Source organism: Schistocerca piceifrons, chromosome 5, assembly GCF_021461385.2.
Source record: "Schistocerca piceifrons isolate TAMUIC-IGC-003096 chromosome 5, iqSchPice1.1, whole genome shotgun sequence".
Lineage (NCBI taxonomy): Eukaryota > Metazoa > Arthropoda > Insecta > Orthoptera > Acrididae > Schistocerca > Schistocerca piceifrons.
In genome coordinates, this window is record NC_060142.1 from 542,043,692 (window position 1) to 542,055,914 (window position 12,223).

Genomic DNA, 12,223 nt, shown 5'->3' on the forward strand with positions numbered 1-12,223 from the left:
CACAATATGTATTGCTTTGTCAAAATAAATAGCAGTTTTCTTTATGAAAATCCTTGATTTGTCTGACTGTGATTGCTTCTTTTTTAGGGCATGTCTCCAATTAATTGTGGATGAGACTGAAGAGATTCAGGAACAGCTTGATCTCATATCGTCCCTTCAAATTCTTAGTGATTTTAATTTGTCTGTGTTACCCTTACAAGGTATGTTGCCATTCATCTTTGCAATTTCAAAGATTTTCCTTCCTTTCTATTGTATCTCTTTATGAATGTATAATACTCATTATCACTTCAAATTCCTTTCTTTGTCCAATGTCCTACCTATAAGATGTAGATGTATCTTTCTGCGTTAGCTTTTCTTGGAATTATTGAAATTCTTGAAGGTTTCTCTCAATGGTTTTCTGTTGTTAAATGCCCTCATACGTGGTTTTTACCACATAGACACTCCTTTCTATGTCAGTGAAGCAGCACTGCTTTGTTTTATTCTTAAAAAAGGAAACACAGATCTAGATGAACAATCTCTCTCAGGTAGTGTGCTATGTTGCCATAGAAAGAAAATCTTTACCCAAGTTGTACAGGCAGCAAAAGGACTGGCAAATAATACATTTATTTTGGATAGTAAAAACAAATCAAAGACTCAAAGACATTATGGTTAGTGATCAAGCTGAAACAGGAGCCACAGCTAAAGGCCATCATGTTTCTGAAATCAAGATAGAGGACAAAACTGTTGTAAATCCTACTCAAATTTCTGAATTATTTAATTAATTCTTTATAAATGTAAACAAATCAAGCATCAATGTAGAAAATTACCCTGACAAGATAAATTTCTTTAACAGTGAGCAATCCGAAGATGAACTTTTCAATACATTTACCAAAACTACTGTAAAAGATATAGAACATCAACTGGATGGGATGGGATACCAACAAAAGTGATAGAAACAGCCTCTAAAATAATTGCACAACCACTGCCTACAATAGTTACCCAGTCCATTCAAGAACGTTATTTTCCAGACCCATTTAATGCAATAGTTAAGCCACTATTTAAAAAATGCACAGAACAACATATGGATATGTATTGCCCATTCCCTTCTCTTCCATCACTAACAAAAATATTTGAAAAGATAGTCACCATACAAATTCAAAATTTCATAGAAAAATTTAAAATAATCTCAAGATCAATATGGATTTCATAAAGGTAGAGCCACAGTATCTACTATAAACCATTTTGTAGTTCAAATTAGCTCTTCTTAGACAACTCACTGGATGCCACAGGGATTTTTCGTGACTTATCAGTGGCCTTTTGTAGTATGAACCACTCCTTCCTACTCTGAAACTGGAAAAGTATGGAATTAGGGGCACTGTGTAAGAACGGTTTAAGTCCTACCTAACCAGCTGAAGACAAAGAGTGCCTATATCATCAGAGAGAGGAACTTATACTTAAAAATGGAAAACCATTTCACAAGGAGTACTCCAAGGTTCTGTCTTACGTCCCATTCTGTTTCTGTTTTACACAAACAATCTACCACTTAATATTGAGTGCTACTTAGTTAAATTTGCAGATGACACATCTGTAATCTTTGAAAGTAACAGTGCTGACAAAATTCCCCAAACTGTAGAAAGTACTTTAGAAAAATTAGATGCCTCATTCATTCAAACAGGTTAAAATTAAACGTGGGGAAAGACTCAGTTAATACAGTTTAAAACAAAACAAGCAAAATTAAATGATATTCACATGAGTCACAGAAACGAGGATTTGCAGGAAGCTAACAGTGTGAAATTCCTAGGAATGCAACTGGATATAAATCTACCATTGGGCTCACATATACAGTACCTTGCAAATGAATTAACTAGCCTTGCATTTGGACTGAGGGTATTATACAGGGTGTTACAAAAAGGTACGGCCAAACTTTCAGGAAACATTCCTCACACACAAAGAAAGAAAATATGTTATGTGGACATGTGTCCAGAAACGCTTACTTTCCATGTTAGAGCTCATTTTATTACTTCTCTTCAAATCACATTAATCATGGAATGGAAACACACAGCAACAGAATGTACCAGCGTGACTTCAAACACTTTGTTACAGGAAATGTTCAAAATGTCCTCCGTTAGCGAGGATACATGCATCCACCCTGTGTCGCGTGGAATCCCTGATGTGCTGATGCAGCCCTGGAGAATGGCGTATTGTATCACAGCCGTCCACAATACGAGCACGAAGAGTCTCTACATTTGGTGCCGGGGTTGCGTAGATAACAGCTTTAAAATGCCTCATAGATGAAATTTAAGAGGGTTGAGGTCAGGAGAGCGTGGAGGCCATGGAATTGGTCCGCCTCTACCAATCCATCGGTCACCGAATCTGTTGTTGAGAAGCGTACGAACACTTCGACTGAAATGTGCAGGAGCTCCATCATGATGAACCACATGTTGTGTCGTACTTGTAAAGGCACATGTTCTAGCAGCCCAGGTAGCGTATCCCGTATGAAATCATGATAATGTGCTCCATTGAGTGTAGGTGGAAGAACATGGGACCCAATCAAGACATCACCAACAATGCCTGCCCAAACATTCACAGAAAATCTGTGTTGATGACGTGACTGCACAATTGCGTGCGGATTCTCGTCAGCCCACACATGTTGATTGTGAAAATTTACAATTTGATCACGTTGGAATGAAGCCTCATCCGTAAAGAGAACATTTGCACTGAAATGAGGATTGACACATTGTTGTATGAACCATTCGCAGAAGTGTACCCGTGGAGGCCAATCAGCTGCTGATAGTGCCTGCACACGCTGCACATGGTACGGAAACAACTGGTTCTCCCGTAGCACTCTCCATACAGTGATATGGTCAACGTTACCTTGTACAGCAGCAACTTCTCTGATGCTGACATTAGGGTTATCGTCAACTGCACGAAGAATTGCCTTGTCCATTGCAGGTGTCCTTGTCATTCTAGGTCTTCCCCAGTTGCGAGTCATAGGCTGGAATGTTCCGTGCTCCCTAAGACGCCGATCAATTGCTTCGAACGTCTTCCTGTCGGGACACCTTTGTTCTGGAAATCTGTCTCGATACAAACGTACCGTGCCACGGCTATTGCCCCGTGCTAATCCATACATCAAATGGGCATCTGCCAACTCCACATTTGTAAACATTGCACTGACTGCAAAACCACGTTCGTAATGAACACTAACCTGTTGATGCTACGTACTGATGTGCTTGATGTTAGTACTGTAGAGTAATGAGTCGCATGTCAACACAAGCACCGAAGTCAACATTACCTTCCTTCAATTGGGCCAACTGGCGATGAATCGAGGATGTACAGTACATACTGACGAAACTAAAATGAGGTCTAACATGGAAATTAAGCATCTCCGGACACATGTCCACATAACATCTTTTCTTTACTTGTGTGTGAGGAATGCTTCCTGAAAGTTTGGCCGTACCTTTTTGTAACACCCTGTATAATGCTACCAGTATGGACATATGGTAAGTAGTATATCACAACTGCTTCAAGTCAGTAATAAGGTATGAAATTGTATTTTGTTGTGTCAAATAATAAACTTCAGAAAACCGTCATTAGAAATTTGCTTAATGTAGGTTGAAGAAAATCATGTCTTCCACTCCTAAGAAATCTAAGTATATTAAGTATTCCCGCACTATACATATATGAGCTGATTATTTTTTTACACAGTAACCCTGATTTATTTGTAGCAAATCATTTTCAACATGATTACAACATCAGAAATCAAAATAATTTTATGCTGCCTACCTACTGTTTAAAACTTTATGCTCAGCAGAAATTTAGAAACACTGAAAAAACCTTATATGCAAATTAGTGCAGAAATGTTACTATTCAGTAGAAGAATTCCTGAATGACAACCTAAAAATTTGAGCGGGAGAGATAAAGTGTTTATTGCTGTTAATTTGTAAAAGTTTGTTACTTTTTAAGAAAATCATTAATTGCCTAGTTAAGTAATTATCCAGTACAGTATATTATATTAACTATATCACAAGAAAACTTGTAGACCAGTTTTGGTGTTTTGACAAGTCTCCTGTACATTAAGTCAGTGACTTGAAATTGTATGGTATGAGACAATAAACTCATGCCTCTGCTATCTGTATTTCTCAGATAGGGATACTGTGTAGTCTTAAGGTGCCTTCCATTTTCAACATATCAACATTGGACTTGTTTTTATTCTTTTAACTAAAAGTTATACATATATTTTTTCATTCGAATATATGTTTTATGTTAGATAGGTTGTTAAATTACAGAATTTTTTTTGATTGTTTGCATTAGAATAGTAATTTGTGTGGTAATTCAGGTTTAATGAATTTTTATCTGAAATGGCAAAATAATCTGCGACGGAGTACGGTGTTTAATGTACTCTGTAGCAGGTTAGTAACTAGGTGTTTCTTTTAGTCATAATTACAAGTAACTACTTGTGTTTTGCTGCAAATTTCTACCTCCTTATATAATGTTTGTATCACATTTTACCTGTGACTTTGACTCTTCCATCCATCCACTATATATACTAATTTTTTCTTCCATTTGCCTCCTTGATTTTGAGGAAAAATCTGTTGTTCAAAGGCTAAGGAGTGACTGTTGCTTTTTATTTGAATTTCAACCTACATAAAATCAAATAACATTCTCCAGATTATTTGAATTGACATAGTTTGAAAACCAATATGATTTTAGTCTATCGTGTCACTACAAAATATTTTGAAACATGAGATATTAATGACAGTTATTATGTCACTGCTTCCATTCTCCCTGCATCTCTGACACCAGTGTTATTGATTTTACCCTAATCTGTTTCACCTCTCTTTCTTTAGTATTGTTTTTAAAGTTCTTGTTATTGTACAAGCCATTATTCATCTGTGGTGATTTTATTTTGGTATTTGAAGTCCTATCCTTATAAAATGTATCTATGTGTATTATCTGAACACATATTGCACAATAGTATGACTGTACAGTTATTTATTTTTATGACAACTTGGTTCTGTATCCTCTCCAAACAACCAAGCTTCCACACTGTATTTTATGTATTTCAAGTGGTGCAACTATTATTTTTTCTGAAATCTGTTAGCATTTTAGGGCAATGCTATAATAATATCCCACATGTTATTTCACCATTGTAAACGCATTTCAGGTAACAGTTCCTATTTAAATCTTGCTATGTTTTATCTACAAAATTATTGGATTAGTTCTTTTTTTTATTTTATGTTTACAATACCACAGTTTCAGTATTGTACTGCTTTTGTGGCAGATTTACTCTCTCTCTCTCTCTCTCTCTCTCTCTCTCTCTCTTTAAGAAGCTGAATCTAGTAATGTAATGCTTATTCAGTTCGACAGTGTGAAGATCGCATGCAGCTTATAAAGTCAATCCTGTATAAGGACCCCTATGCATACCAAAGATGGGAAGAGCTACTACTGTTAGCTCACAAGTTAAGAGTGTGTGGCCGTAATAGACATGAATGTGAAGGACGTGTCCTAACAATTACAGCTCAGTCAGCTTACGAGGTATGTTTCATAAGTAGTATTAGATTCAAAGATTTCTAAGCATCATAATAAACTTGAAACTGGTCTGTGGACTTCTCCAAAATATTTTCTTCAATTCTACAAACTACTAAGGACTACTTTCACTTCTGTGGCTATCCATTTTTTAATTGCTGTTTGACTTTCTAAAATTTTAATATCCACATTTTCATGTGGTCTCCAGACATGTGTAAAAGTTGCATTTGTGTGTGTGTGTGTGTGTGTGTGTGTGTGTCTACTGCTGACAAAGGCCTTAATGGCCGAAAGCTTTAATTGTGTGAATCTTTTTATTGTGCCTTTTGTGACTCAGCATCTCTGCTATATAGTGAGTAGCAACTTTCCTTCTCTGGTATTGTTACATTCCATCCTGGATTTTTCATTGTTTGATTCATATCCAAAATCTGTTATATGTACTGCAAGAGTTGCACGGCTTGAAAGTTTAAGATTATCTGTAATGTGACGTAAAGTTCTGATTCTTTTCCATATTAACACCTGTAATATGGAATATTCTAAAAATCTGAATTACACTACCGTATTATTTCTGACAGTGTGGCAATGTGGTCAGCTGTGCACATGAGTGAGCGTGTGTTTGACTAGATGATTGGTTGGATCAATTGTGAAATTGACCATAGGTCGTATAGGAATTTTTATGTTTAATTTTTAGTATGTGAATGTTATGCAGTGCTGAATGTGGCTTTGAGATTTTTCTGTATAATTCTTTAAACTTGTGGATTTGCAAAAATTGTTATGTTGCTGTGTTGTTCTGTGTTTTCTGTATGTGTCATAACTAGAGTTATTACACACACACACACACACACACACACACACACACACACACACACACACACAATCACAATATAATATTATAAGAAGGGAAGTTGCTACTCACCATATAGCGGAAATAATGAGTCACAGATAGGCACAACAAAAAGACATTCAGAATTAAAGCTTTGAGCCATTGGCCTTCGTCAACAATAGACACGTGTGCGCACGCACACTCACACTCACGGAAACGAAACTCACACACACGACTGCAGTCTGAGGCAACTGCATGAGTGAGTGAGTGAGTGAGTGTGTGTGTGTGTGTGTGTGTGTGTGTGTGTGTGTGTTGTTGATGAAGGCCAATGGCCGAAAGATTTTATTTTTAATTGTGAAAGTCTTTTTGTTGTGCCTATCTGCGACTCAGTATCTCCGCTATATGATGAGTAGCAACCTTCCTTCTCATAATATTGTTACATTCTGTCCTGGATTTTCCTTTCTGTTGGCATGCTCTCGTTGTGATATTTTTGTTTCTTCAATCATGTGTTTTAGTTCTTCAGCTCTCTCTCTCTCTCTCTCTCTCTCTCTCTCTCTCTCTCTCTCTCTCTCTGGCTAGTTTTGCATTGAATTAAAATGTGTGCATCTCGTTGATTTATGACATGTTCAGTTTCTATTATGATACTGTCTTTTGTTTATTAAGAAGCCATTGTACTCATTTAAGGACTTTTATAGTTAGATGTTTTCCTTTTGAAGTATTTTCATGTCCGTGAGAATAACCAGTCATTCATAGCATCTTAAATACTTTTAGTACAACAATAAGCAAGACAACAGCAGCAGAAAATGTAAATTGCTAAAAATATAAAATAATGTAGCTATTTTTCAGTCTGAAATGAGAGGTGTAGGGAATGTATTTTACTGTTAGAAGTTGATTTGGAGATGATAGGCGGCTGTAAAAAAAATATGTTACATGTGACACTATCTGCACAAAATTACTGGCAGCATAATGTAAAGTAAATAATTTACCTTACTTTCCAAAATAGTTTTGTAGGCCTAATTTTCAGTACAACATAAATAAAAGTTGTGCTGAAGGCAGAAATTTTCTCCTATTTTTCTTTGCAAGTATGTGTACAAAAAAGAGCTGCAATATACAGATGATGATTATAAGTTCATATGTCAGGAAATAAAATAAGAAATTTTACATAGTCATTGCAAGTCTGGTTTGATGCATCTCTCCTTGATAGTCTATCCTGTACAAGCCTCGTCGTCTCTGCATAACTACTGCAACATACATCCTTTTGAACCTCCTTACTGTATTCAAGCCTTGGTCTCCCTCTGCAAATTTTACCACCAACACTTCCCTCAGGTACCAAAATGACAGTTCCTTGATTCCCCAGGATGTCTCCTATCAATCGATTCCTTCTTTTACTCATGTTTCTTTTTTTCTCCAATTTAATTCTGTGCCTCCTCATTTGTTATTGAGTTTAACCTTCAACATTCTTTGGTGGCACCACATTTCAAGAGCTCCTACAGTGAAACCCCTATATTATGTTTTCATGTGGTCCAGGTGTAAAAAATACAAAATTGAGTAAAATGCCGAATTTAGGAAAACATTAAAACCCCAAAAATATGAGCAAAAACATATGAAGTTGGCATTAATGATAAAATCTTAATCATCTCCAATACATTGTATAAAATCTGTATCAGTGAAGGAAACTAAACGTGCAATACAATGTTTATACAATAATTTGTGGTAATGAATTTCATTAGTTCTTAAAAAATCGTATGTGTAACAGTAAGTAAAACTTCATCAAAAAATTGAATTTGGTATCTGGATATAAGGTAGTGGAGCTATTTTATGACTTTCTATGACCACAAATTGTACATAAAAACTCGCATTTTTTAGATATCTTTCATTTGTTCTCACCTAGAAAAAATACAAAATTGTGGAACATGGTGAGTTAAACCAAAAACTATGAAGTACGGTGAAAGGCACTGGAAGCTAACATGTAGGGGTGGGGTGTCAAGTAGACTTCACACTACTTTTTGCAGTCATGATGTCACTAGTGGACTTTCCATTATTGACTTTTGCGACGAGCGTGTGTGAAAGATCCAAGTTGCATCTGTTTGCATTTTGATTATTCATTTACTTAGTAGTGTGTGTGTGTGTGTGTGTGTGTGTGTGTGTGTGCCGCAGTATGCTGTTTCAAAGCAGAAACGCAATGAAAATGTATACAAACACGTCACCCTTATCATTAAATGCAATTTAATAGTGCAGCAATGACACAAGGCTTGAAGAAATATTATGATGAACAAGGCTTGAGACAATAGTCGTATGATCAAGCCCTAACATAATGGATAATTTCACGGTGTGCAAGGATGTGTGTTCGCAAATGATTGCATGCTAACTTTTTTCCTCCACATATTAGCGATAATGCAGTCTGGGGCTTTGTTATAAATACAACAAAACTATGATCTCAATTAACATTTCCATCTGATTAGGGAATGAAGGATGAAATAAATATTTTGGTGTTTTATTTTCCGAGTGTGTAGTTAGGCATTAATCTTTGAGGACAGCTTAAATTGCTGAGAGTAAAATGATGAGAGTAACATTCATATTCATCCTTGTCACAAATATTTTGCATGTTGTGCAACCACAAATACATTCCTGTAAAGAGTTTTCACTACAGCTGTGAGATTCTCCTTTCAGTACCACGTTCATAAATCTCAACTAGGCGCTATAGCGACCGAGAAATTGATAGCTCATTTCAGGTCATCTTCACAGCTTTACTACATCCATATTACATCAGTTTGTGCAAAAACTAGTGTGAAAAGTGCTCGACCCTACTCTGGTGACATGAGCGCAGTCAACTCTAGTGTCTTGGTTGTCAGCTTTTCCTTTTTCATTGTGCTGAGGTGAGAGTGTGTTCACACGCAAAAGAGATCTGTACCCTCTACCAGGCACTTAAATGTAATTTGCAGAGTATCCATGTAGATGTAGGAAACAAAGTTATGTCAAAATGATGTAAGCAAGCATTCATGATGTATGTCAGTATGTTGATCAGTGAATAAAAATCGAGTTGACCTGAAAATAGCTTAGCCCACCTAGGGAGGATACATTTGTTATAACCTTTAATCACCAATAATTGCGTGGATATTCAAACACATTCACTTAGAAACAATAGCTGTTTACATGATAACAACTCAGTATCTCTTATTCGACTGCCATGCCGTGACATGCGGCCGGCGCCGTTCGTAGGTAGGTGGCGCTCCCGCGCTCAGCCAAGTTGCGGAGCACCTCTATCGCCATTTGTGCGTACTGTCATGGCGGCACAGTTAAATGTCGTGGCACTGTCACAGCACTTTTCCCCCCTTGAAAAAAAAACACTCACTGCCTTGGAGACATGGACAGTGTGGAGACATCGATGGCCTCTTGTGAGGCCCCAAGAAGATCCCGCAGAGAGACACGAGAGTATGGTAGAAAATGTCCAGGACGGAAGCTCGTGTGTGGAACGTGCCTCCTGGACGAGATGATGGGTGAAAACTCCGGAGCAGCATCCATAGGTGTCGTGGACCTGGGGGTGTGCTCCAGCGAGATGGGTCCCGGAGTAGGCGGCATCGCGACTGGAGCCGGTTCTGGCGTACGCGGAAGCGGTTGCGACATTGGCTGCATCAACACGGACGGTAGATCGCCAGCAGCGACAGGACTGGTTTCTCGGGCTGGTGGAGGCGTGGCCACCACTCGTGGGCGCATCTGGTCTTAATGGCGAACAACCATGCTGTCGTCCGTACGTATTTCACAAAACCGGCGGCCGCGAAGAGCCTTGACCACCCCTGGAGTCCATTTAGGGCGAGATCCATACCCTCGTGCCCACACGTCGGCGCCCACCGAGTATTTACCCGCACTAGGGGACACAGCACAAGGCCTGACAGGGTGAAGCAGATGCAGTAGAGTGCGTGGTTGGCAGCCATGCAAGAGTTCAGCAGGGCTGTGATCACCTAGAGGCATGAAGCGATAAGAACTCAGAAATTGCAGCAGAGCGTCATCTGTGGAAAAATCACTAAGGAATTTTTTCATCTGGCTTTTGAAAGTGCGGACAAGGCGCTCGATCTCCCCATTCGATTGCGGATGGAAGGGCGGTGCTGTAACATGATGAATCCCGTGTCCAGTACAAAAATCACAGAAGGCCTGCGAAGAGAACTGAGGGCCATTGTCCATGATGATCGTGGATGGAAGACCTTCTAGCGCAAAGATTTTGGACAAAGCCAGCGTCGTCGCCACAGTGGTGGGCGACGGACATCGAACAACAAACGGAAACTTCAAGAAGGCGTCAATCAACAGTAGCCAATAAGTACCGAGGAAGGGGCCGGCAAAGTCAGCGTACATCCGTTCCCATGGCTGCGCTGGATCAGGCCACGGAGAGGGCATTGTACGAGGTGCAGCCAGTTGCTGAGCACACTGACCACACGCAGCAACCATGCGGGCGATGTCCGAATCAATTCCGGGCCAATAATAATGCCTGCGGGCCAGGGACTTAGTCCGAGAAATACCCCAATGGCCTTCATGCAACAGATTGAGAACATCTTTGCGAAGAGAGGCTGGCACCACGACCCGTGGAGATGCGCCATCCATGGCCAGAAGAACACCACCATCACGAGCAGACAGACAAAGGCGCGAGGCATGGTAGTTGCGAAGGGGATCCGATGCCCGGCCCTTGGTCCTGTCCGGCCAACCCCGTTGAACAAAACCGATCACCTGACGCAGTACCGGGTCCCGCGCAGTAGCCGACGCGACCTGCAAACCTGTAAACCTGTAAGTGGAAAACCCTCAACCGCCGCACGACGTTCTTCCTCATCAATGTGGAAACAGAGTAGTTCATCACGATCGAAACCGGGTCGGGACCCATCGGCAATCGCGACAATGCGTCAGCGTTGGCGTGCTGGGCCGTGGGGCGATAGTGAATCTCATAGTGAAAATGAGACAAGTATAAGACCCAATGTTGCAGGCAGTGAGCTGCCTTATCCGGAAGCGACGCCGATGGGCTGAACAGAGAGACCAGCGGCTTGTGGTCGGTGATGAGGTGAAACTTAGAACCATACAAAAAATCGCTGAACTTTTTTAGAGCATAAATGATAGCGAGCACCTCCTTTTCGATTTGAGAGTAACGCCGTTGCGCATCATTGAGGGTCTTGGAAGCATAGGCGATGGGTCGCTCCGACCCATCCTCATACCGATGGGCGAGAACAGCCCCTAGGCCATACTGTGATGCGTCAGTCGCCAGAACCAAGTGCTGACCTGGACGGAATGTGGCAGGACAAGGCGCTGACTGCAAATGAGCCGTCAGGCGGACAAAAGCCTGCTCACACTCGTCGGACCAACAGAAAAGGACGTTTTTGCGTAACAGCTGATGCAGAGGATGAGCTACTGCCGCTGTGGATGGAATGACTTCGTGATAATAAGCAATCTTGCCTCGAAACGCCTGAAGGTATTTGACCGTAGATGGCCGGGGTAGAGCGTTAATGGCCGCAACGTGCTGACGTAGAGGATGTATACCCTCACGGGACAAGTGGAAACCAAGATACACAGTGGAGGGTTGGAAGAACTGTGACTTGTCCAGATTGCACCTCAACCCAGCCGAATGCAAAACCCGAAACAGTGAATGCAAATTGTGAAGGTGCTCCTCAGTGGAGGCCCCCGTGACAACAATGTCATCCAGATAGTGTATGCAGCTGGGAACGGAAGCCGTGAGCTGTTGCAAAAACCGCTGAAAAATGGCCGGCGCGCTAGCGACGCCAAATGGTAACCGCCGGTACTGATACAACCCACAAGGAGTGTTGATGACGAGAAATTCCTTGGAAGAAGCATCCAACAGCAACTGATGGTATGCCTCCGATAAGTCAAGCTTGGAAAAGAACTGGCCCCCAGCGAGCTTGGTAA

The 12,223-nt window shown here is 40.3% G+C and overlaps 1 protein-coding gene across 2 annotated transcripts in view; it reads left to right on the plus strand.

The window, feature by feature from the left end:
* The window catches only part of LOC124798260 (NBAS subunit of NRZ tethering complex-like), a 424,226-nt gene that overhangs the window by 151,243 nt on the left and 260,760 nt on the right, over positions 1-12,223 (plus strand). For both annotated transcript variants that reach the window (XM_047261580.1, XM_047261581.1), the window contains exons 23-24: positions 88-200; positions 5,339-5,514. In XM_047261580.1, coding sequence (XP_047117536.1) covers positions 88-200; positions 5,339-5,514 — 289 coding nt within the window. The remainder of the gene's footprint in view (positions 1-87; positions 201-5,338; positions 5,515-12,223) is intronic.